General features: G+C 39.8%; 1 protein-coding gene across 1 annotated transcript in view; it reads right to left on the bottom strand.

The window, feature by feature from the left end:
• EPG5 (ectopic P-granules 5 autophagy tethering factor) overlaps positions 1–27769 on the bottom strand; it is a 124579-nt gene that overhangs the window by 34870 nt on the left and 61940 nt on the right. Inside the window, exons 24-29 of the mRNA XM_065889424.1 lie at positions 27272–27395; positions 20524–20668; positions 17792–17963; positions 16504–16666; positions 8305–8447; positions 6746–6902 (exon numbers count right to left, since the gene is read on the bottom strand). Coding sequence (XP_065745496.1) covers positions 6746–6902; positions 8305–8447; positions 16504–16666; positions 17792–17963; positions 20524–20668; positions 27272–27395 — 904 coding nt within the window. The remainder of the gene's footprint in view (positions 1–6745; positions 6903–8304; positions 8448–16503; positions 16667–17791; positions 17964–20523; positions 20669–27271; positions 27396–27769) is intronic.

Here is a 27769-nt window from a genome sequence, read left to right as displayed (position 1 = left end):
TTTATAGTATCTGGCCTTACATTTAGGTCTTTAATCTATTTTCAGTTTATTTTTGTGTATGGTGTTAGGAAGTTTTCCAATTTCATTCTTTTACATGTAGCTGTTTTCCAAACACCACTTATTGAAGAGGCTGTCTTTTCTCCATTGTATACTCTTGCCTCCTTTATCAAAAATAAGGTGACCATATGTGTGTGGGTTTATCTCTGGGCTTTCTATCCTGTTCCACTGATCTATATTTCTGTTTTTGTGCCAGTACCATACTGTCTTGATTAGTGTAGCTTTGTACTATAGTCTGAAGTCAGGGAGCCTGACTCCTCCAGCTCCATTTTTCTTTCTCAAGAGTGTTTTGGCTATTCAGGGTCTTTTGTGTTTCCATACAAATTGTGAAATTTTTTGTTGTAGTTCGGTGAAAAATGCCATTGGTAGTTTGATAGGGATTGCACTGAATCTGCAGATTGCTTTGGGTAGTACAGTCATTTTCACAATGTTGATTCTTCTAATTCAAGAACATAGTATATCTCTCCATCTGTTTGTATCATCTTTAGTTTCTTTCATCAGTGTCTTATAGTTCTCTGCATAAAGGTCTTTCGTCTCCTTAGCTAGGTTTATTCCTAGGTATTTTATTCTTTTTGTTGCAATGGTAAATGGGAGTGTTTCCATAATTTCTCTTTCAGATTTTTCATCATCAGTGTATAGGAATCAAAGGGATTTCTGTGCATTAATTTTGTATCCTGCTACTCTACCAAATTCACTGATTAGCTCTAGCAGTTTTCTGGTAGCATCTTTAGGATTCTCTATGTATAAGTATCATGTCATCTGCAAACAGTGACACCTTTACTTCTTTTCTGATTTGGATTCTTTTATTTATTTTTCTTCTCTGATTGCTGTGGCTAACACTTCCCAAACTATGTTGAATAATAATGGTGAGAGTGGGCAACCTTGTCTTGTCCTTGATCTTACAGGAAATGGTTTCAGTTTTTCACCATTAAGAATGATGTTGGGGCTTCCCTGGTGGCGCAGTGGTTGAGAGACCGCCTGCCGATGCAGGGGACGTGGGTTCATGTCCCAGTCCGGGAGGATCCCACATGCCGCGGAGCAGCTGGGCCCGTGAGTCATGGCCACTGAGCCTGCGCGTCCAGAGCCTGTGCTCTGCAGCGAAGAGGCTGCAGCAGTGAGAGGCCCGCATACAGCAAAAGAAAAAAAAAAATTGTTGGCTGTGGGTTTGTCCTATATGGTCTTTATTATGTTGAGCTAGGTTCCCTCTATGCCTACTTTCTGAAGAGTTTTTACCATAAATGGGTGTTGAATTTTGTCAAAAGCTTTTCCTGCATCTATTGAGATTATTATATGGTTTTTATCCTTCAATTTGTTAATATGGTGTATCACATTGATTGATTTGCATATATTGAAGAATCCCTGCATTACTGGGATAAACCCCACTTGATCATGGTGTATGATCCTTTTAATGTGCTGTTGAATTCTGTTTGCTAATATTTTGTTGAGGATTTCTACACCTATGTTCAGAGATATTGGCCTGCAGTTTTCCTTTTTTTTTTTTTGTGGTACGCAGGCCTCTCACTGTTGCGGCCTCTCCCGTTGCGGAGCACAGGCACCGGACGCGCAGGTTCAGTGGCCATGGCTCACGGGCCCAGCTGCTCCGCGGCATGTGGGATCCTCTCGGACCAGGGCATGAACCTGCGTCCCCTGCATCAGCAGGCGGACTCTAAACCACTGCGCCACCAGGGAAGCCTCTGCAGTTTTCCTTTTATGCGACATCTTTGTCTGGTTTTGGTATCAGGGTGATGGTGGCCTCACAGAATGAGTTTGGGAGTGTTCCTCCTTCTGCTATATTTTGGAAGAGTTTGAGAAGGATAGGTGTTAGATCTTCTCTAAATGTTTGATAGAATTCGTCTGTGAAGCCATCTGGTCCTGGACTTTTGTTTGTTGGAAGATTTTTAATCACAGTTTCAATTTCAGTGCTTGTGATTGGTCTGTTTATATTTTCTATTTTTTCCTGGTTCAGTCTCAGAAGGTTGTGCTTTTCTAAGAATTTGTCCATTTCTTCCAGGTTGTCCATTTTATTGGCAGATAGTTGCTTGTAGTAATCTCTCATGATCCTTTGTATTTCTGCAGTGTCAGTTGTTACTTCTCCTTTTTCATTTCTAATTCTACTGATTTGAGTCTTCTCCCTTTTCTTCTTGATGAGTCTGGCTAATGGTTTATCAATTTTGTTAATCTTCTCAAAGAACCAGCTTTTAGTTTTATTGATCTTTGCTATTGTTTCCTTCATTTGTTTTTCATGTATTTCTGATCTGATCTTTATGATTTCTTTCCTTCTGCTAACTTTGGGTTTTTTTGGTTCTTCTTTCTCTGATTTCTTTAGGTGTAAGGTTAGGTTGTTTGAGATTTTTCTTGTGTCTCAAGGTACGACTGTATTGCTATAAACTTCCCTCTTAGAACTGCTTTTGCTGCATCCCATTGGTTTTAGGTCGTCGTGTTTTCATTGTCATTTGTCTCTAGGTAATTTTTGATTTCCTTTTTGATTTCTTCAGTGATCGCTTGGTTATTTAGTAACATATTGTATAGCCCCCCTGTGTTTGTATTTTTTACAGTTTTTTTCCTGTAATTGATATCTAGTTTCAGAGCATTGTGGTCAGAAAAGATACCTGATACGATTTCAATTTTATTAAATTTACCAAGGCTTCATTTGTGACCCAAGATATGGTCTATCCTGGAGAACGTTCCATGAGCACTTGAGAAGAAAGTGTATTCTTTTGTTTTTGGATGGAATGTCCTATAAATATCAATTAAGTCCATCTTCTTTAATGTGTCATTTCAAGCTTGTGTTTCCTTATTTATTTTCATTTTGGGTGATCTGTCCATTGCTGAAAGTTGGGTGTTAAAGTCCCCTACTATGATTGTGTTACTGTTGATTTCCCCTCTTATGGCTGTTAGCATTTGCCTTATGTATTGAGGTGCTACTATGTTGGGTGCATAAATATTTACAATTGTTGTATCTTCTTCTTGAATTGATCCCTTGATCACTATGTAATGTCCTTCTTTGTCTCTTGTAATAGTCTTTATTTTAAAGTCTGTTTGGCCTGATATGAGAATTGCTACTCAGCTTTCTTTTGATTTCCATTTGCATGGAATATCTTTTTCCATCCCCTCACTTTCAGTCTGTATGTGTCCCTAGGTCTGAAGTGGGTCTCTTGTAGACAGCATATGTACAGGTCTTGCTTTTGTATCCATTCATACAGTCTATGTCTTTTGGTTGGAGCATTTAATCCACTTACATTTAAGGTAATTAGCAATATGTATGTTCCTATTACCATTTTCTTAATTGTTTTGGGTTTGTTTTTGTAGGTCTTTTCTTTCTCTTGTGTTTCTTGCCTAGAAAAGTTCCTTTAGCATTTGTTGTAAAGCTGGTTTGGTAGTGCTGAATTCTCTTAGCTTTTGCTTATCTGTAAAGGTTTTAATTTCTCCATCAAATCTGAATGAGATCCTTGCTGGGTGGAGTAATCTTAGTTGTAGGTTTTTCCCTTTCATCACTTTAAATATGTCCTGCCACTCCCTTCTTGCTTGCAGAGTTTCTGCTGAAAGATCTGCTGTTAACCTTATGGGGATTCCCTTGTATGTTATTTGTTGCTCTTCCCTTGCTGCTTTTAATATTTTTTCTTTGTATTAATTTTTGATAGTTTGATTAATATGTGTCTCGGTGTGTTTCTCTTTGGGTTTATCCTGTATGGGACTCTGTGCTTCCTGGACTTCATTGACTATTTCCTTTCCTATCTTAGGGAAATTTTCAACTATAATCTCTTCAAATATTTTCTCAGACCCTTTCTTTTCCTCTTCTTCTTCTGGGACCCCTATAATTCGAATGTTGGTGCGTTTGATGCTGCCCCAGATGTCTCTGAGACCATCCTCAACTCTTTTCATTCTTTTTTCTTTATTCTGTTCCCTGGCAGTTATTTCCACCATTTTATCTTCCAGCTCACTTATCTGTTCGTCTGCCTCAGTTATTCTGTTATTGAATCCTTCTAGAGTATTTTTAACTTCAGTAATTGTGTTGTTCATCATTGATTGTTTGCTCTTTAGTTCTTCTAGGTCCTTGTTAAATGTTTCTTATATTTTCTCCATTCTGTTTCCAAGATTTTGGATCACCTTTACTATCATTACTCTGAATTCTTTTTCAGGTAGGTTACCTATTTCATCTTCATTTATTTGGTCTTGTAGGTTTTTACCCTGCTCCTTTGTCTGTAACATATTTATTTGTTGTTTCTTTTTTTTTTTTTGATGGGTGGTGCTGTATTCCTGTCTTATTGGTTGTTTGGCCTGAGACGTCCAGTACTGGAGTTTGCAGGCAGTTGGATAGAGCTGGGTCTTGGTGCTGAGATGAGGACCTCCATGAGGCCTCACCCCGATTGATATTCCCTGAGGTCTGAGGTTCTCTGTTAGTCCAGTGGTTTGGACTTGGAGCTCCCACCACAGGAGCTCGGGCCTGACCTCCAGCCTGGGAACCAAGATCCCACAAGCTTCGTGGAGCAGTAAAAAAGAAAAATAGGAGCAGTACAATATCAAAGAATCAAAAACAAAACAGAATTAGAAAGACAAAATTTATATTAGGAAAAATAAAACTATAACTGAAACAACTGCAACAAGGTAAAATAAAACCACAACAGAAGAAAGAAGAAAAAATACTAAAAAAAAAAAGAAGGGTGGGGGCAGGGGGGAGGGGGGAAACAAGCCAAAGGAGAGAATAACAAAGTATAAAGGATAAAAGAAAAATACAAAAATGAAAGATTTATTAGGAAAAATAAGAATATAAAAGAATCAACAGAACCCCAATCTAAAAGAGGAAAAAAAAAAAAAAAAGCCTTGGCTATGGGGGCAGAGTTTAGGCGGGGTGGAATTTAGGCAGGGGTGGGGTTTAGGGTGGGGTGGGACCTAGGCAGGTGGGACTTGACGTTTGAGCATGGGGCGGGGCCTAGGCTCAGGATCCATGCAGCCAGAAAAGGCCTTGGGGTGGGGCCTAGGTGGGGCGACATTCAGGCGTGGGGCGGGGCCTCTGCTCAGGACCTGCGCAGAAGGGGAGAGGCAGCACATGAAAAGGAGGGCCTGTGGAGTGTGGAGTTCCAGAGTTTGTAGGTGGGGCCCTGGGTGAGGGTGTGTAGGTGGATTTTAGGCCCAGAGCGTTGGGTTTCTCCGAGTGTAGAGGTGGGGTCCTGGGTGGGGGTGTAGGGGCGGGGCTTGGGCTCTGCACAGCAGGAGGGAGGCGCCGAGGGCAAGAGGATTAGGCCCGGGAGCCCAACAGGCTTCCCGGTGCCTAAGTGGACAGGGAAAGCGCTGGCCCAGTTCCCTTCCATTCCTTCATGCCCCTCCCCCACCATCTCCCCCAGGGTGGCCCCCATCGCCACTGGACCCCTAACCGTGGGTGGGTCCCACTGGGTGTAGGAACTCCTTCCCTCCTCCAGTCACCCCTCAGGGATGCCGGGCCCGGAGGTCTGGCCTTTACTTTTGCTCCCCCTTCCCTCCCGCTCACTCCCTCAGGACCCGCGTGGCTGGAGGGGGCCTAGGTGAGCAGAAGATCAGGCCCGGGATCTCAGCAGGTTCCTGGGGACCTAAGTGGGCAGGGGAAACCTGCCCACGCTCCCTTTGGATCCTCTGCACTCCCAATCATTCCCCAATTCCCCCCTTTCCCCTCCCCCAGCCACCCCTCAGGGACACCACTCCCGTCCCACCTCCACTTCTCCTCCCCCTGCACTCCCCCCACGTCCCATGTCCTACCCAGTCACTGGGGGTTCCTCCCGTCCCCTTAGGTGTCCATGGTCCCCCTCTGGTGCCTGGTAGGTGCCCTAGTTGTAAGGAGACGCAAATTCCACATCCTCCTAGAACACCATCTTGACTCCGCCCCCTCTTTGTACTTTTTATGCTGTCAGTATTGCTTACAATAAGCACGCAACAATTTTATAATCAGGCAAAAATCTATTCTAAAACATCTATTTTAATATCTGCTCAGTATCACCTCCCTAAAAGTATCCAATAAATAGATACTTATTTAATTGAATTTGGGTGAGAATACATGATTAATTAGTATTTATATGTTTTCCAGCAAGTGGCATTTCTTGCTTTTATGACACACTTCATAATCTGCATGGATACAATGCCCTTGCCCTTGTTAAATATCCATATATTTAACAGTAAGTCAAATAAGTAAATAAATGGTGACTAGCAACTGGGAGGCAGCAATGGACAGGTGGAGCAAGCACGGAATGTTGAGTCAGAAGACCTGGGGTCACTCTCAGCTCCAGCACTCACCAGCTGTACTCCTTAGGCAAGTCACCTAATCTTTTAGAGACCAGTTTTCTCATCTTTAAGATGGGAATGCTATCAATCACACAGAGTCACTGTGAGGGTGAAATAAAATAATGAATCAAAAAGAATTTTATAAACAATAAAGAGCTTTGGTAATACCACTGTTACCAGAAACAGCATAAGATAGAATCTGATGTCTCCCCACAGACTTACATATATTAATAATTTAATATCTCTTGTATGAAAAGCAGAATTCCATACCAACAATTCTAATGACATCTTGAGAAGTCAACAATTCAAAGGGGCTCCTGACTTAGGTAAGACTCTGAACCTATAATATAAGTTTGGAGTCAACCATGCCTATATCTAATGAGGACACTGTAGGGACTCATCATATGTAAATAAGGCTAAAAACACAGGATAACCTTACCTGTCCCAAGATCTCAATGCATGAAGTAAAGAACTGCCTTGTGGGAGGATGACGCTGGGTCTCATCGCTGACGTAATCCACAACAGTAAAGAAGAGGCTGATGCCAACCTTCTGAACCCCAGGGGTGGGGTGTGACTGGTAGGCATTCACTAAGGCCCTGTGGGAAAATGTAGGTAAGGCTATTGGTCTACAGTAAGAGAATCCAGACCCACAGTATTTTCCTGATACTCTACATTTCTCAGGCAGTATTCTTAAGAGTCCTCAGAGCCCCATATGAATGCCACTTTAGAAGTATTTCACGGGACAGCTTCTAACTTGACCCAATAACTTTTCAATACACAGAAGTGATTTTATGTCCTCCTGGGGGGAAAAAACTCAGCCTTTATTAACATTAAATATTTTCATAATTGTATGTAATTCATAATTTATTACTCAATTTCATGTATTATAATATAAATACATATTTTTAAACACAAGAACCTTGATTTCCCTAAATTTTAATATCCAAAATACTGACTTAGGTTGAAGAAAAAGACTTTTGTATAGAATAAGATCCTAGAGTAAAAGATATCTCTTCTAATTCTCACTCTGTTTTGAGTTTCTTTCCTAGTAAAAGAAACATCAACCTCTTGTTCACCTTATCTCCTCCTCCTTCCCAGACCCCCAGCCCCAATCCAACCCACAAAAGGTCTCAACTCCCCTGTCCACACTACCATCCTAATCTACTGGGGGATTAGCTGCTGGTACTAGAACGTGCAGTCACCTCTGCAGTAAAAGGCAGAGTCAACCTCCCCTTTCCCAGGTAATGTCCTGGTGGCTTTGGGAAGAAAAAGGAGAGCTCTAAGAGAAACCACAATGGTCAAATGCAGGTTGGCAACTACACCTGAGAGCCCTAGTTCCCCTGAGCAATTCCACTGCCTACTTTGCTCAATAATCTGAATGGACAATGATGACTTCCTGGGTAAATGTGACTTTAATATAAAACTTAAGCACTACATCTCTCCGTGATTGAATTCTAATGTAATGTATCACCTCCTAATTCAAGGGTCAGCAAAATTATTCTACAAAGGGCCAGATAATAAATATTTTATGCTTTATGGGCTATAAATTGTCACTACACTCAATTCTGCCATTGTAGCATAAAAGCCATACACATTAAGTAAATAAATGGGCATGGCTATGTCACAATAAAACTTTCCTTATAAAAATAGATGGCAGGGCTTCCCTGGTGGCGCAGTGGTTGGGAGTCCGCCTGCCAATGCAGGGGATGCGGGTTTGTGCCCCGGTCCGGGAGGATCCCACATGCCGTGGAGCAGCTGGGCCCGTGAGCCATGGCCACTGAGCCTGTGCGTCCGGAGCCTGTGCTCCGCAACGGGAGAGGCCACAACGGTGAGAGGCCCGCGTACCGCAAAAAAAAAAAATAGATGGCAGGTCAGATTTGGCCCAAAGGCTGCTGATCCCTGTACTAATTAGTGGGTGACTGGTGGGTATAGCAGCATGTATGATTACTGTCAGTAATAACAAATAGTATTTTAAATTATAATGCCCTCAAAACTTACGTAATCAAGTTTTCGGCATGCACAGCGGCTTCCACAATATTAAGTGATGGTGGTTTAGCAGCTTCTGCTTGCAACTGCTTCACTTCTTTTCGCAAAACATGAAGCTGTTGGCTTATTGCTTCATTCTTATGCAAACCTTCAAACTAACAAAAGTTAAAGTGGTCAACAGACTTATTTGCCCCTACAGCTTTCTAGAGCAGATATTTTATTAAAAATATCTTGGGTATTCGATAAAGAGAATATTATTACAACTAATATTGTAACTCAAAACTCTCAGCTGAACCTGAGAAGGATGGGGAAAAAACCGTCAAAAACCTATACGAGAATCTCAGGCTTTTCATGAAGAATCAAACTTGAATTAGTTCATTGCTGGTTCAGATCCTTTTGTAGGCTATGTTCTACGTCACTCATGCTTCAATGCTCCAATTCTGATCAAAAGTAAACTCAGTGTCTTCCACCACTGGGGCTTCTCTTGAAGCACATCAAGCCCCCCTCTGTTGGCCATCCCTCCCCATAATCATAACCCCTCTCTGTTCTCCCAATCCAGAAGCACATATAATTTGACTCAAGACACTGTGGCTGCACGTTTCATCTGCACCAAACATAAAAAGAAGATGACACAAATCTTTTAATAAAACAACTGCCATTTTGAAAGGAAGAAAAGATATATACTTATAAAAGAAACACCAAAAATAAGATAAAATACAAGGAGTGCCCACACCAGTTGCGTGCCTAGGAAAGCACAACTGACTAATTCAGTGGTTCCTAAAAGCCGGTCTTCGATAAAATTTGTATTGGTTCTCAGCAAAGATGTGAAACATAAGAAGAATTTATTGAGCTTTAAAAAAAATAATAATAAATTTATTTCAATTTTTTAAAAACTATACTTTATTTAAGATTATGTCTTTCCTATTTGAGGGAGTTGTTAATATTCCTTTCTCTAATTAATTGATGGTGACCTATATGATAACTGCTTTGTATGTACATTTTTAATGTCCTTTTTTGCCTGTGGACAGATACAGAGAACATCCTAGGCCCAGGTTGCAACACAATGTAGCAGTTGTGGGAGACAGGACAGAGGGACAGCCAAGAAGAGCTCAACCAAGTAGGGGGTCAGGGCTGAAGAGGGCAGTGAAATCAGACTGGGGAGCAGAGGGGCCTGCCTTAGAGATACCTTTAATGCAGGTTAGGGAATTTGGACTTATCTTGCAGGCATGGCAGGAAATGCTGAAGAGACCAGACCATTTAGAAAGCAGGAATTTTAAATCCTACATTCTCTTCACATAGTCTTCCCCAATCACTTGGGTGAGCAGTAGAGTCTACATTTTCCTTTATATGCACCTGTCCAAACCCAGGCCTCAGCCACCACTGCAGTGATTACAGGTATCCTTTGTTTATAAATAATGTAATTACTTAATTCACAAACTTGCTCAAATGAATCCCTTATACCCCTGCCAGAATTATTTTCGTAAATTCCAGATCAAAAGCTCATGAAGGGCAATGGTCCTGCTTGTTTTGCTTTACACAGCAGCCCAGTGCAGCACAACTATGACAGATGGCATGTTGAGCCCCTACTTTTATGATCATGATAATAAGTTTCTTGCACAAAACGCACCAATGTTGTGTTAAAAATCTTTATAAAACTTCTTGTTTTACAGAAAAAATAGGCTGTTACTATGAATCAAAAGGCATAAAAGATGCTTAGCATTTTTTCGCAATAAAGTATTATTTAATTTTTTTTTAAAATGGCATAAAAGTGAATATCCAAGAGCATATAATGTTAACAATTACTTCAATTTTTACTACTGGAGAAACAAAAGATTTTAAAAAGTAAATTACTTCCATTAAACCACATAATGAATCAATACATATATTTTATTTCAAATCTTTCAAATAACAGGCCAATGTTTAATAGCCCAAAATGTGATCAGGAGTATGTGCAGTCAGCTTTTTTGCCCAATATGTCACCAAGTACAGTTAAATTGGGTCTTTGAGAGTCACAGCCCTTGGCTGACCTGGAGAGAAAGCATCAGAGAGGAAAAGAAAGAATCTGAGAGGAGGAAGGAAGACAGTAAGAATGAAGGGAAGTGGAAAGACAATGGGTAATAAAAAAGAGAGGCTCACTTGACTGGGAAACGCAGAGAGACAAGACTAAAATCAGTTTGTAACTTGAACTTTAAAACTTCTACCCCATGTTGTAGAAACTACTGATGCTGAAGAATAAAAGAAAATCAACTAGTTTAGGAAAGTTTAAACTTTCTCACAAAAAAAACCCAATATTATCATAATTTCCTAGTCTACTTATTTTTGTTTCCTACCACTGTTAAAAGTTTTCTTTTCTTACTAGAGGGGAGGTGAGAGAGATTGAATGACTACCGGCTCATAATTACAAGAAGCTGTAGACAATAGAACAAAGCAGCATGCTGGAAGCCCGTCCCCTTGAGTCACTATAAGTAGACAAAGAAATACAAAAGTTGCACAAAGCATGTGCTTCAGTAAGTTGTTAAAATAATGTGAGGCCCTCAGGGGGTCTTTTCCATCTTTCATTTCTAGGAATGAGCAATTTTTCACATGATAATAAATCAGTCCTGGGTCCAGCAAACATGCCCCACAATACCAAAGAACAACAAAAGGAACCCTATTATAAATCACCCCATATCCTCAGGGAATATCACCAAATTATTCGAGGCTTCTGTTAGGAGAGGCGACCACAGAAGAGGCACGTCTCACTTCCCAGAAAATATCTTTGGCTTTTGTATACCCCAAACAAGCTATACATAGTTCAAACATTTGCAGATGGCTGGAAATTTCCAGGGCTTTCCCTCACAGAAAAATTCTACTAAGCAATGAGATATTTTCATGATATAATTTGAAATCTTTACAAAAGAGCCATTGAAATTTATATTTAAAATACGCTTAACATGTTTTAATTTTAGAACTTAAAATTCACACTTGAAATATAAAATTATTTTCCATGAAGTTGATTTTAAAAATTCATCCAATCCAGGAATTCTCTAATCACTGAAAAAGAAGCACTCCTATCACACTAACTCAGAAAGAAAGGGATACACATGTTAATTCAAATGAGATTTGACTGTCATGATCAGCTAGTTTTCAAAAATCAGAGCTGAAAGAGCCAAAGCAAATGGCCTGGCCATTTCCCAATATTGAATGGAAAAGCACAACTCTTGAATTTAAATAGATGCAGGCTTGAATTCCAACTGAGCCACTTAATAGCTGTGTGAGTTTGACAAGTCTCTGAGTCTCTCTGAACCTGCTTTCTCTTCCTCATTCTGTGAAGCTAAGTGAAAAACGTAAGCAAAGCCCCTAGCAGATTACCTGGAATGTGAGAGTGCCCAAGCAAGGGATAAGAAATACTCTGAACAGGGCTGAGAAATAAGGTAGTGCACTGAAGTATGACCAGCCTTACCACTTTCCAAGATCGAATGCCCAGGAGACACTTGTATGAGAGTAAAAACGTAAGTGGAGCAGTGTGTGGTATTTAAGTCAGGATTTTGTATGGAAAGCATTAAACTGGCCAATTAAGCATTAAATTGGCCAAAGGTAAGCAGGATCAAAAATGACTGCCAATTTCTAGTAGGAAAAAGTTCCAACTTCCATGTCTTCCACAGCCAGAGAATATCTTCAGGGAAATTATTATGAAGAGTATGTATCCATCGTTCATTCCTTCAAACACATCCATTTTGTGACACTGACTGTGTGAAGCACTGACAACATAAACATGAAATAGACAAGATCCTGGCCCTCAGGTAACTCAAAATCTGTTAAAGCCTACAGAAGTAATCATAACACAAAACAAGCTGTAATGCAGTCTAACAAGTGGTGTGCTTGTGGCTCTCAATGACTGATTCAGGGGTGTTAAAGGGTACCTATCATGTGCCAAGAGCCATTCTCGGTGCTACTGGTAATACAGATGAATAAGGACAGGAGCTCTATTCCCAAAGAGGTTACAGTCTGGTAGGAAAAACAGCAGGTAACTACAACAGCATTTATGCTCAAGCTGCGATAAGAGGAGGGAATATCTCAGTTTGACTAGAGGAGTCAAGAAAGACCTCAAGAAAAGATGCTGCCTGAACCAAGGAATGAAGGGATGAGCAGAAGCTCAGAAATGAGTGGGGGAGAACAAATAACAGCATATGCTGAGAACAAAGGCATGTCATGTTTGCAGAACAGAAAAGGTCTAAATTGCTAGAAAATAGAAGGTTTGGGGAGTGGGAGAGAGGGTAAATGATGTTGCTAGAGAAAGATTAAGAACAGATTATGGAGGGTCCAAAAAGACATACTCCTTTTAGACACTAGAGAACCAACGTGGGTTTTTAGCCCGGAAATGTGATCGGATTTGTATTTAAAAAGATGAATGGTGGAAAATGAACTAGATAGAAAGACTATGGACAGGAAGGCTGCTGTATTAGTTCAGGGGAGAAGCGATGTGGGCCGACCACAGGGCAATGGCAATACAAACAGAGAAAGGCATACATTTAAAGCCATTTCAAAGGCAGAACGAGTATGACTTGGAAAGCGACTAGATAGGAAGTATGGGGGGACGGGGTGGGGGGAATGTGGATACTGATGCCTCGGTCTCCATCTTGGGAGCCCAAGTAAGTGGAATTACAGAAAAAACAGGTTTGACAGGTAAAGATGAGATTAGTTTAGGACCTACGGAGTTTGAGGTATCTATGGGACATTCATAGAATGTTAAGTAAGCAAGAAGTCTAGACCTGGGACTCAAGAGAGAATTCTGGACTAGACAAACAGAACAGGAGTCATCAACATATGGACTGACCCTTCGGGGGTCATGGACTGTTGAGGATCGACTGAATCTATGAACTCTCCAGGAAAAAAAAATTTCTATACACTTTCAGGGTCTTCTCTGGCCCACTAAAGACCCTTCACAAACCCCAGATTAAGAACTCCAGCACAGACAAAAGGCAAAAGCAGCTGGCATCACAGTGAAGAAGGGAATCAGGAGTAGAACCAAGCACAACCAGCAATCCAAGCGTTGAGGAACCCTGGAGGAAACTGAGAAGTGGCTGGAGATCTGAGGAATCTAGAAGAGGCCTCATGACGTTCAGCATCACCAGACAATAGAATGATGTCAAACAGGATCAACACTACTAATCACAACCATGAGATGGTCACTGGACACCTGTATATAGAGGGGCTACAGTTTTACACTGTAAGAATAACACAATCTACCTTCTTCAGGAATACTGTCTCCCAGTGACAGTTTCTTGATGAGCCACAAACACTCAGAACTCACCTTCCCTACCCCTGACAAACACCTCTCTTCCTACAAACTAAAGTCATCCATTTGTGTAATGGACAGCATTAGACTCAAGTACAATCTTTAACAAAAAATCAGAGCAGGGGCTTCCCTGGTGGTGCAGTGGTTGAGAGTCCACCTGCCGATGCAGGGGACATGGGTTCGTGCCCCGGTCCGGGAAGATCCCACATGCCGCGGAGCGGCTGGACCCGTGAGCCATGGCCTCTGAGCCTGCGCGTCCGGAGCCTGTGCTCCGCAACGGGAGAGGCCACAACAGTGAGACGCCCGCGTACCACAAAATAAATAAATAAATAAATAAATCAGAGCAAACCTAACTGACTTGCTTAGATAAGCCCAAGCTTCATGGTAGCTAGAGTTTTAACTTTCCTCCACTTTGCTCTTAGCCATTAGTGAGTAGCAAAAAAAAATTTTATCTTCAGTTCCTAGAAGTATCAACCAGTAAATACTGCCCACGACAGCTGGAATTCGCAATTACTGTATAATTTTCCAAAGAAATCCTAGTTAAGTCTCAGACTACGAAAGTTGCTTGCTGTCTTTACATTTTTAATTCCCCTGGCACATCTGCATCACTAGGCAAAATAATGGCTGGAGTAGTACTGTTGATACTGATACTTCTAGGAGCCATCAGTGGGAGTTCCCAAGCTTCTGGATTTTCCAAATGACGGGACTTCCTAAACTGAAAGTCAGGGCACTGGGCAACAAGTAAGGCCAGCAGAAAATTAAAATGTGCTTTAAGAAAACTTGGATATTTCTAATGAGGTTATGGCCACAAAACACAGCTATTTTTCAAATTCTTTAAGCTTCTATAAAATCTCCTCTTTTCTTGCTGTGTGTCCTTTCTTGTTTTTTTACTTCTTTCTTCAAGCAATCTTAACATCTACCAATTTTTCTCTTGAAAAGTATTTTTTGTGTTGTCTGTAAAAGCAAAATCTAAGGCATATTCATTTTAATCCCTATCATAGATCATCTTCTTTCTGATCTCCCTCCTCAAAATAATAATCAAAATTATTTTGAAGGTATTTTAGAAAGGTGTACCTTTTTATTTCAGAATTAACGAACTAAAGGTTATAAAAGAAATTTGAATTCAAGGGTTCAGATAAATCAAGACTATGATCCCTTTTTCTGAAAAGGAAAAAAACACAGGTCACTGGTAGGCTTAGAGTTAAAGCTCCCAGGTCTGCCTAGTGGTATTTTCCACCGCAAGACCCTGCAATTTAATAGGAGGTCAAGCAATCAGACCTGTTCTTTGGCTGGGACAGCAAATATTTACAACTCTTCAAACAGTAAGCTATTAGCCAGAATTGGAAAGACATTTCTTTGTACTTATCTCAGTAGTCACTTAAAAATGCATTTTAGGAGAATTCCCTTCTCTATATAGAATTAACAGCCTGACAAAGATATGTAATTTCAAAATATGGAAAAATACCATATTTGTAAAAACACAGATTGGTAATAAAATGTCCCTTTTTTATTATAACTAGATACATTTTCAGCCTTTTTCCCACCAACTCAAACTCCACCCTCAGCTGGCAAACTTTTCTTCCTGTTTTATTATTTTAGCAAGTGATCCTTCTTAAATACCTCTACCTTAGTCTTGCTAAAGCATTAGCAACTGGGGGAATAAAAACACACCAAAAGAAAATTAACTTCATAAGGTACCCGGCCAAAGATATTATCTCAGTATTTAGGAATCTCACATTCCAGGCCAAATTTCTTAATAGACGCATACAACTATGTTGAAAAAAATTAGAAATGAAATTTGAATGTAATAAAAAATATGAGCATAAAAAATTATTTCAAAGAAGACATTTTAAGAAAACAGTCTCCTAGAAAAGACTGATGAAAAATACATTAGAAGTGTTAAAATATGGACCGGCACAAAAAGAAGGGAAATTTTTGAAAGACAACCAAGAGTCAGTAAGATAAATACCCCAATTTGTAAAAGCTAACAAAAAGAGAAGCTATTTTTGTGCAAGTGTAGTCAAGCAACAGGTAGCGCCTGTCTCCAACCATTTCTTTCCCAGCTCACGGAATACTGAATTCTCTTGCAGAAAGAGTACCATGCAGTGACTAAGGAGCATGCACTCTGCAGCTGGAATGCCTGGGCCTTCCTGGTTTTGCCACTCACTGGCAGCGTCACCTCGGATATGTAACTTAACCTCTCTATGCCTCTATTTCTTCATCTGGAAAATACAGACAACAAAGATACCCACCTTATAGTATTGTGGCGAGGATAAGCCAAGTTCTGTAAAGTGTTTAGACTCTACCTGGCATAAAGTGAGTGCTATGACACACTGGCTAAGGCTAACCTTCCATTCTGAAGTCCTTTCGATGTCACAGACCCAACTTTGGCCTGTTGGCAAGCTCCACCCACCTGATCTGCTTTTCACACGTGCCTCCCACCTTTGTCTTCAGTGGCTCCCCACTACCCACAGCATTCAGCCAGAGCCCCCACATGATGATCTTTTCCAGTGTGAGTTCTAACCTTTCCAACGTGAATCACCGCCCCCCCCAAAAAAAACAACTGAAACAGATCGATTGAGCCACTGACCCCTAGGTGAAGTCATGGTGACCCCATTCCCACATTCCTTCTAACTGAATCCAAAGTATCATCACCAAAATCTTTTAACACTAGTTTGAGCCCCTCTCTCCAAGAATCATCTCAATTATTCCCCTTTTCTTTTCATTTCTATCTGACTATCTGTCTTATAAGACTCATCAGCACTTACGGAAATAAGTGATTAGCTTTGTATGTATCTTCACTCTCCCCAGAGCTATTAAATGTTTGGGGACATGGATGACGTACTAAATACTTCTTTCAGTCTTTCTCAATGATATGCCAATATTAGGGACTCAAACGAAACTCTCTGAATTATGAAGACACTTAATCTTACCTGAACTGTTACAACTCCAGCTCCTTGGCACTTCTTGCCACTACTGCCTCTACACTCCAAATGCAGTGTGGTCTGTTCTTCTCGATTAACATACTGCTTGGGCATTGTGTCCAACAGCTCACTGTCCAGCACAACCTGCTGAGATTCCCGAAGAGCCGCAGTTCTGAAAAACATCATCGGTAGGTTAGGAAAAAAAAAAGTCTTAGGGAAGATTTTATGATAAGTGATAAAGGCTTCCAGTCACCCCCAGCCTGCATTAGAGAACGATAAGGCACAAGAATTCCATAGTAACAAAAAACCAAAGGTGTGTGTGCCAAGACTCACCCAAACCCTCTCCCTGGCAGTCAGAGAGTTAAAAAAGGAAGGAAAAGTAAGACAAGTTTTTAGCCAGAAACAAAGCTCCATTTAGAATCTGTGTTATATCAACGTTTCTTTAAATGAACCCTTAAATGCAGAAGAACAAATGAGAATTCCATCCTGATTTAATCATCCTAAAGGGGTACCTTATTTGTAAGTACCAGTGACTTCTTAGATATTAGCAACTCAAACTGAGATGTGGAAGACATGAAAAGCTAGTTGTTTACATGGGTGTCAACACTGTTTTAACTGTATTGATTATTACGGTGACGTGCAGGAGGCCCGTGTGTTGCATGTGCAAACAACACACATACGATACACGACTAAACCAAAGACAACCAAGGGATAAAGGGCCAATAAGAGATTGATTCCCATGGGCTTTGCAAAGATAAACTCTTTCACTTTATAAATAAAACAGACTCTACACGCACTCCTCCTCACAGGATCACAAGGTACAATCAAAACCTTATACAGTTGATCATTCTGTATCCACTGTGAACTCAAAATACTAAAATGACTTTCCCACACTTTGATCAAGTATCTGTGTCAATTTTTAAAAGAATATGGAGAGTTAGAGAGCAAAGCAGTGACAAAAAAGAGTAAATCTCATTTCATTCCCTTTTAACACCATCTTTCCAGTATCAGATTTCCTCAGGGAAAGCATAAGAAAAAAATTTAGCTGGCACTGCTGCCACTCGGAAATGCCCCAAGAAACTGTACAATGTATATAGTCCATGAAAGCACCACATAATTTCCACATGAAATTAAAAGACTTGTCACAACTTGGTTAACTAAGGTAACCAACTGAGCCAGTCTGGTCAAATTACCCTGGTGGTGAGGAGGCTAATGAAGAAGCTCTTCTAGGTGCTACTCATCAGGCTGTCAAAGCAGCAAGCACAGAAGCATGATCCTGGAGGGCTTGTGGTCTTACCTGGCCTGCTGCCGCAGCAGATTCAGGTCTGTGCGTACCAGCTGGATGGCGTCCTTCTGACTCAGGATCGAGGCTGAGGAAATAACTGGCACAGGAGGCCTCACTGGCTGCAGAACAAGGGGAGGTTGGGGGTCCTCATGCTTCCGCAGGTTACTTAAAACCCTTTCTTTAGCTGAAAAAAAAATTAAGTCATATTTACTGAATAACGGCTACTACTAGGTCATAATGTACTACAAAACTAAACTGTTACCTTCATAAAGAATGTTAGAGATCTGAAGAATAGTTGTTTAAATCATCAGAGGCCTAAATGAATAAAATTATCTTTTGTTCCTTCCAAGTTCTGAGGGATCACCCACCAGCCTAATAATACTCTACCCAGGAGCTGGGAGCTCAGGAGCATGTGATATGATTAAATAGAATTCCTATCCTCAAAAAGTCTTGATGATAGTTAAAGACCTACTGCTCACAATCTTAAAGTATCACCCTAGACAGCTTTGCATAACATGCTAAGGTGTTTGGACTTGACACTAGTGTAAAAGGGATCTAGTGAATAACTCGAAGCAAGCTTTAGAAAGATGGTAGCTATCATCTGGACAGTGGACTGGGGAAATGGGGCAGGTAGCCCAGTTAAGAGTTTAATGCAGTCATCCAAATAAACTTCATAGGAATAGAAGAGGAATGGGCATTATGGAATGAAGCTGAGTGAAAAGTCCTACATTAGGCCAAGGTTTGAACAGGAGGGTGGAGAGTAGTAGAGTTAAAATGAATGAAGACATGGGCATGAACTCCTACAGAACTTATATTTATGTAGCCATACAGTCATTCATTCATTCATTTGTTCATTCACTCAAAAACTGATTTACGAATACAAATAAGAAATCATGTACCATATAAGAAAAATAAAGGTAAAAAACGGTAAATCTGTACCATGCAACTTTGCACTAGATTTCACATGATCTCATACTGGTCAATCCAACTTAAATGTTTATATTCCTACACTTAGTACACAGCTGAATACACAGTAGGTGTCCAATAAATTCCTATCTTCCCTTCCTTTCTTTTCACTACACTATCCACATACCACACAGCTCATAGGGACTGAAGAACATGAAGAAAAATGCTGCCATGTAAGATAACAGAGGTCAGGAGAGGTCAAAGGAATTTCAAGTCAGTAAGTTAACAAAGTACTTAAGGGACTACTCTGAATTTCCGATTTCATTCCAGATATAGCATTCAATTTTCTATTCTTGTTAAGAAAAATTAAAGAAAACTTAATAGCCATGACTTTACTTGGCATAAGAAAACTTGTATTGTTTGTAATCCAAACAGATGGAATTTAACATTCCAAACAGGTCAAGTCCAGGACTGTCCCTTATAGCTGGGGTTTTTCCACTAGAACTACCACTCTATGCACAGAATGTAACAAAGCTGGATATTCACCATGAGGTAAGACTCCTGACTATGTTCAAGTCTCTTTCAAGCAACATTAGGTCATGACTCTAAAGGAAAATGGGGGTGGGGGAGGTGGGGAGGGTCTTTTTCTAACCCAATATAACTTATTACAAAAGAAAAATCAAGGGTGGTACTTTAAATCCAAAACAAAAGACAGAAAAAACCTTAATTCAGAGCATATTTAACTATAATCACAACTCTGGACCACAACTGACAAAAAGTTACAAAGCCAACAAATTTAAGAAAAAGAAGTTGGTGTCGTAAGTATACAATAACCTATGAAGAGCTGCTGAAATTTTTCCTACATCACAATCACAAGTTCCACCGTTTGGTATAATCATAATGTAACCTGCTCTCATCTGAGAAAAACCTGAAACTAATTATTTAAAAATCTAGGCTTTAACTTTATTTAGAACTGCAACCTGTACTGATCGCCAGAAACAAGACAAGTGGTGAAGAGCAGGGTCTCTGAAGCCTGCTCTTCAAAGCCCCAGCTTTGTGACTTCAGAAAGTTACCTAACCACCATACACTTCAGGTTCCTTATCTGCTCAATGCAAACCCCAAATAATTAAATTCTAGCTTCTACTTTACATGTTGTAAGTCAATTAAAATATCTTTTTAAAGCATTATGCAGAAAATGAACCACAAAGTACATAATCACTTTCCCAATACCAATTTACAAGAAATACAGGGGACAGAAAAACATTAAACTATACCACAAAGGTATAATTAGCAACATCCAGACTGTGGGGAAACTCCATGGCAAGAGTCATGCCTCAGTGTGGGCCAATGAGATGTAACTGGAAAGTCTATGAGCAACTTCTTGAAAGAGTCCTTAAAAGAGGGAGACTTCCCTACCCGCTGAATGGAATGCAAATGTGACAGCTTAAGCTTAAGCAGCCACGTTGAACCATAAGTGGATGTCAGATGTGAACACAGTGAGACAGCAAGATAGGAGGTGCACGGGTCCTTGAAGGCTTTCAGGCCATAGAGCTACTGCTCTGAACTGCCTGCCTCTAGACTTCTTTTACATGGAAAAAAAATCCCTATCTTATTTAAGTCCTCACTGTTTTTGGAATTTCTCTCATTCAAAGCATAACCTAACCCCAAGTGGTTAACAAGTTAACAATGAACTCCTAAAAAAGCAATTCTCACTGAGGGATACACTTTGTGAACCTTAACCCTCAATGGCTCCGATTCACTCACTCACCCGTTCATTCACTCATTCATTCACTCACTCATTCATTCAAAGGGTCTGATGCGCACTCACACAACTCACCCAACAAAGGATCAGTGAAGTCCAGTGGCACTGACGAACTGCAGGGTGTAGAATGGGACTCAAGCTTGGCCTGCATCCACAGACTAATGGTTTCCTGAAACTCATAATGTATGCGCTCCATGTTCAAATACTCCATCCACAGGTCCTAAAATGGAACCACAGGACTTTAACTTTCAGAGATGAATCACATGTTCACATATAAAACTGTATATTTAACTTTACAGTGAACCCATAAGTTTCAACATGAGGTGGTCCACTCCAGGCTCTCCAAGCACTAGGATAAATCACATTTAAAATGGGCACTCTAGGGAATTCCCTGGCGGTACAGTGGTTATGACTTGGCACTTGAACTGCCTAGGGCCCGGGTTCAATCCCTGGTCAGGGAACTAAGATCCTGCAAGCCGTGTGGTGCGGCCAAATAAATAAATTTAAAAATAAAATGTCTAACAACCTTAGGAATCTCAAAACTTTTTGACTGTGTACCATGACTGGAAAAAATTATTGCAACAGCCTCACTAAATGTATATTTATAAATTACATACATATACTACTGAACTAATATAAGACATAGGTAAAAAAAAAACAAATTTTAAAGAGATAAAAAATAAATATATTGAAAAGAATTGGATCTGGATTATATCAAGCCCTAGGTCCCAATACCAACTTACAGGAAATACAGGGGACAGAACAACATATTAAACTACACCACAAAGTTATAACCAGCAAAATCCAAGCTGTGGGGAAGCTCTATGGACAAACTACACAGTTTCTTCAACAAATAAGTTGCAATTTTAAAAAAAGGATACGGGGAGGACCTACAGATTTAAACAGATTAATAAGAACTATCAACCAATTACAAAATGCCAACTCTGATTCAAACAAACTGTAAAAGTAAATAAAAACAAAACTTTTATGACATTTGTAAGAGCACTGGAAATTTGAACACTGTCTAGATATTTGATATTAAGAAATTACTGTTAATATATTTCAGATATAAATGCTCTTAGGTTATGTTATTATTTTTTTTAATAAATTTATTTATTTATTTTTGGCCGTGTTGGGTCTTCATTGCTGCACGCAGGCTTTCTATAGCTGCGGTGAGTGGGGGCTACTCTTCGTTGCGGTGCATGGGCTTCTCATTGTCGTGGCTTCTCTTGTTGCAGAGCACAGGCTCTAGGCGCTCAGGCTTCAGTAGTTGTGGCACGTGGGCTCAGTAGTTGTGGCTTGCAGGCTCTAGAGCTCAGGCTCAGTAGTTGTGGCACATGGGCTTAGGTGCTCCGCGGCATGTGGGATTTTCCCCGGCCAGGGCTTGAACCTGTGTCCCTTGCATTGGCAGGCAGATTCTTAACCACTGCGCCACCAGGGAAGCCCTGTTATTTTTTTTAATCTTCGTCTTCTAAAATATGTATCAAATGCCCTCTAGGATTAGCTCCAACATGGTGGTGGGATTGGATTGGCTATAGATGAAACTAGACACATGATACAGACAGGCAGAGGGAGAAGGGCATGTCTATTATACTATTCTATTTTTCTGTATGATTGAACTTTTCATTATAAAAGGTAAAATAAGTAAATAGATATGATTGACCAAAAAAATAGAAACAGAAATTCCAGTATTTTCCTCCCACTCTCCAGTGAGCTGTCTTGCATATTTGTCTTGCATAAAATATGTCTGGCATATATTTCACTCTGGTGATGACTATATATTAGAATGGTAGACTGTCATTAGTAAAAAAGAAAGTCAACTATCAATGAACACCAAAAACTACAAACAGTAATAGCTGATGAGCAGATAAGGACTGTGGCTTTGTGCACAATGGTTTTTTTTTTTTTTTTCTGATTTGGAGTGTTCTAAAGGATACCTATAAATGTAAAAATGTTTCAGGCTTCTCAGCACACTCCCATGAAGTCCTAAATCGTTATTTCCAAACCAATCATGGCACAAGGCATTCCAGACTCAGAGAAGGAACACCAAAGTCATCCAGATCACAAGCCTGGATCTTGGATGTACCAAACTGTTTGAGGTGCTGTACCAGATGCTCCTACTGTGTTTACATATCTCCTTTAACTGGGGTCTGGATGTCACTTTCTCCACCTCTGTGCTAAAGTACTATTGACAGAGGCTAACAATTAGAAAAGAATACTGAGAATTAACAATGGGTAAGCAGAGATGTTTCAGAAACCACTAAAAGGACAACTCTGAACCTGAATTACTGATTCAAAATACTAGCTATAAAATTAAATGGCCAGCAGAAACTAACACAACATTTTAAAACAACTATACTCCAATAAAAAAAATTTTGTAATAATAAAAATTTTTTAAAAATCAAATGGCAAGCAAAGACTTTAAAAAAAAAAAAGAAAGCAATTAACCATGTAAATGCTGGGGAACCAAGATAAATATTAAATAACCAAGAAAGCTATGATTAATTTTTTAAAACACTGACCAAGTACCTACTACATGCAAATTCTCAGATAAGGCTTTGGGCTGTGGAGTATAAAGAAGAGATGAGTATGGACCTGCACTCAAAAGATTTCAGGACACCATGATCATCTGTGTATTTTTCCTATTTCTCTGGCCCTATATTCTCAGCCTTATTTCTCTGTGCCTTTCAATGTTACTTCTCAGAGTTCCATCTTCAGTCCTCCTCTTAATCCAAATACTCTATTACCATTACACCCACATTTCCTACACTACCCCATTCCTGAACTCTAGACCTGTATATCCCTTCCCCACCAACTCTTTAATAAGAGCTCTCCTTGAAGCCCCTCAGGCACTTCCTCTTCCAGTACTGTAAACAGCAGCTGCCCAAACTACAAATTTGGAAGTCCTTGTACTATCTAATCTGCCCTACAACTGTATCAATCCTAATTTAAAAATCCTATTGATTCTACTAATTCTTCTTCAATATATATATATTTTTTATAAGAACAGGCTAATTTTATTTTTTTTAATTTTTTTAACATCTTTATTGGAGTATAATTGCTTTACAATGGTGTGTTAGTTTCTGCTCTATAACAAAGTGAAATAGCTATACACATACACACGTTCCCATATCTCTTCCCTCTTGCTTCTCCCTCCATCCCACGCTCCCTATCCCACCCCTCTAGGTGGTCACAAACCACGGAGCTGATCTCCCTGTGCTATGCGGCTGCTTCCCACTAGCTATCTATTTTACTTTTGGTGGTGTATATATGTCCATGCCACTCTCTCACTTTGTCACAGCTTACCCTTCCCCCTCTTCATATCCTCAAGTCCATTCTCTAGTAGGTCTGTGTCTTTATTCCTGTCTTACCCCTAGGTTCTTCATGACCTTTTTTTTTTTTCTTAGATTCCATATATATGTGTTATCATACGGTATTTGTTTTACTCTTTCTGACTTACTGCACTCTGTATGACAGACTCTAGGTCCATCCACCTCACTACAAATATCTCAATTTCATTTCTTTTTATGGCTGAGTAATATTCCATTGTATATATGTGCCACATCTTCTTTATCCATTCATCTGTCGATGGACACTTAGGTTGCTTCCATGTCCTGGCTATTGTAAATAGAGCTGCAGTGAACATTGTGGTACATTACTCCTTTTGAATTATGGTTTTCTCAGGGTATATGCCCAGTAGTGGGACTGCTGGGTCGTATGGTAGTTCTATTTTTAGTTTTTTAAGGAACCTCCATACTGTTCTCCATAGTGGCTGTATCAATTTACATTCCTACCAACAGTGCAAGAGGGTTCCCTTTTCTCCACACCCTCTCCAGCATTTACTGCTTGTAGATTTTTTGATGATGGCCATTCTGACTGGTGTGAGATGATATCTCATTGCAGTTTTGATTTGCAGTTCTCTGATGATTAATGATTTTGAGCACTCTTTCATGTGTTTGTTGGCAATCTGTATATCTTCTTTGGAGAAATGTCTATTTAGGTCTTCTGCCCATTTTTGGATTGGGTTGTTTGTTTTTTTGTTATTGAGCTACATGAGCTGCTTGTAAATCTTGAAGATTAATCCTTTGTCAGTTGCTTCATTTGCAAATATTTTCTCCCATTCTGAGGGTTGCCTTTTGGTCTTGTTTATGGTTTCCTTTGCTGTGCAAAAGCTTTGAAGTTTCATTAGGTCCCATTTGTTTATTTTTGTTTTTATTTCCATTTCTCTAGGAGGGGGGTCAAAAAGGGTCTTGCTGTGATTTATGTCATAGAGTGTTCTGCCTATGTTTTCCTCTAAGAGTTTGATAGTGTCTGGCCTTACATTTAGGTCCTTAATCCACTTTGAGTTTATTTTTGTGTATGGTGTTAGGGAGTGTTCTAATTTCATACTTTTACATGTACCTGTCCAATTTTCCCAGCACCACTTATTGAAGAGGCTGCCTTTTCTCCACTGTATATTCTTGCCTCCTTTATCAAAGATAAGGTGACCATATGTGCGTGGGTTTATCTCTGGGCTTTCTATCCTGTTCCATTGATCTATACTTCTGTTTTTGTGCCAATACCATACGCAAATCAATCAACGTGATACACCACATTAACAAATTGAAGGAGAAAAACCACATGATCATCTCAGTAGATGCAGAGAAAGCTTTCGACAAAATTCAACACCCATTTATGATAAAAACCGTGCAGAAAGTAGGCATAGAGGGAACTTTCTCAACATAATAAAGGCCATATGCCATATATGACAAACCCACAGCCAACATCGTCCTCAAGGTGAAAAACTGAAAGCATTTCCACTAAGATCAGGAACAAGACAAGGTTGCCCACTCTCACCACTCTTATTCAACATAGTTTTGGAAGTTTTAGCCACAGCAATCAGAGAAGAAAAAGAAATAAAAGGAATCCAAATCAGAAAAGAAGAAGTAATGCTGTCACTGTTTGCAGATGACATGATACTCTACATAGAGAACCCTAAAGATGCTACCAGAAAACTACTAGAGCTAATCAATGAATTTAGTAAAGTAGCAGGATACAAAATTAATGCACAGAAATCTCTGGCATTCCTATACACTAATGAAAAATTTGAAAGTGAAATCAAGAAAACACTCCCATTTACCATTGCAACAATAAGAATAAAATATCTAGGAATAAACCTACCTAAGGAGACAAAAGACCTGTATGCAGAAAATTATAAGACACTGATGAAAGAAATTAAAGATGATACAAATAGATGGAGAGATATACCATGTTCTTGGATTGAAAGAATCAACATTGTGAAAATGACTCTACTACCCAAAGCAATCTACAGATTCAATGCAATCCCTATCAGACCACCACTGGCATTTTTCACAGAACTAGAACAAAAAATTTCACAATTTGTATGGAAACACAAAAGACCCCGAATAGCCAAAGCAATCTTGAGAACAAAAACGGAGCTGGAGGAATCAGGCACCCTGACTTCAGACTATACTACAAAGCTACAGTAATCAAGACAGTATGGTACTGGCACAAAAACAGAAATATAGATCAATGGAACAGGATAGAAAGTTCAATATATTTTTAATTCATCCATTTATTTAACTACTCCTGCTATTTCAATAGTTCTTCAAACGAAGACTTTGGAAAAAGACATCCTGCTGGTAACATCCTCTCTGCCACTCCGCATCACCATGTCTTCCTATCAACCTGAGAACTCCCGTTTGTCCTTTAGGGCTCAGTTCAAAGGTCACACTCCAGCCTCAGTCTGAATCAGGTGTCATTTGTGCATGTTTCCACAGCACCCTGTGCATTCCACCCCCACAGTCTTCATCACTGGATGCAATAATTATTTAGTCCCCCATCTGACAGTAAGCACCTTAAAGGCAGAGACTGCATCAAGTTTCTTTTCATCTTTGCTATTAGATGCCTGACACCTTAAAGGCATTCAATAGATACTCACAGAAGGAAGGGAAGAAGAAAAGAGAGGAAGGCAAGACAAAGAACACAGAAGAAAGTGAAAGACACCTACTAGAGATGAAATAGTATATACAGTGTGGAAGCAACTAGGTTTAAAGACCCAAATTGAAGTCTCTCAAGTCTTAGAGGATCCTAAATCCCATCCAATGTTGGGGGTCAATGCCCAGTAGAGTTCAGCCCCTAGAAAAAAGAAACTGGAACAGGAGAGATATGCCTACATACATACATACACACACACACACACACACACACACACACACACACACTCACACAAATGATAGCTACAGAAGCTTAACGAAAACTCAGGAGTTTTGGCCTAAGAAAGACCACAGACATCTTTGCTTGGGTACCAGGGAGAGAACAAATTAGGATATGTGAAGACTAGAATTGAGTATCTCCAAAAGGGCAACCAAAACTGTGATAGCTACAAGTAAGTCATCTCCAAAGGCAAACAAAGGTGAACTCCCTATCTCCATGCTACTAACTTTCTATACAACATATGAATCTTAACAATCTTAACAAATTCTTACACAGTTTTATGGGAGTAGAGATGACTGCTTAAAAGTGTTCAGCTGCTGACGATTTAAAACAAGGAAGAATACAGTCAGAGAAAGGCTGTGTTTACGAGGCTGTAGAAGGTCCCAGAATGAGCTTCAAGCCTTCAGGTGAGGCCATAGTGGGGTCAGAGATTCAAAAGGAAACACTCCTACAAAAAAATCACTTATATGTTGACAAAACCACAAAAACAATGACCATACCAGTGACCCGATTTCCGTATCAACAAGTGGTTTTACCATTAGGTTATAAAAGTAACCAATTCAAATTACAGTTAGATATGCTAAGAGAGACATTGCCATGGTTTTACCTGCTGATTCTGCATCACTTTTGCTAGCCTGTGAATATCATAATGCTTTGGCAGAGAAGGGATATACGTATCTCCTTTTTGAAAATTCTCATCTTCTAGCCATAATATATATACATTGAAGAGCCTAAAAGAAAAAAACATAATTACATAAAATACAAAAAGATGTGCAGGCAAATGAAGTTTCTTACACCTCTAGGAGCACTGGCACTAAAAGATAAAAGTTCGGAAGCACATAACACAGAAAATATTTCCAACCACCACACTCCCAAGAAGGGCCAGCAAGGGAGAAAGGTCACAAATCATTTAAGTACGATGCAATAATTGCTAAAACAAAAGGTGTGAAGAAAGGGCTCTGTGAACTCTCTTACTAAAGAGGGTTAAATACAGTACACAGAAAAAAATAACTGGAGAAGGTGACTTTAACACAAACCAAGGATCTGAACTTCAAGCTTTTCTTTTCTGGACAATCAGTCACAGTGAGCCTTGGTGCTCGGAAAA

This window comes from Phocoena phocoena, chromosome 13 (assembly GCF_963924675.1).
Source record: "Phocoena phocoena chromosome 13, mPhoPho1.1, whole genome shotgun sequence".
Lineage (NCBI taxonomy): Eukaryota > Metazoa > Chordata > Mammalia > Artiodactyla > Phocoenidae > Phocoena > Phocoena phocoena.
Note: the sequence above shows the minus strand (reverse complement) of the source record. Positions and strands in the feature narration are given on the sequence as shown.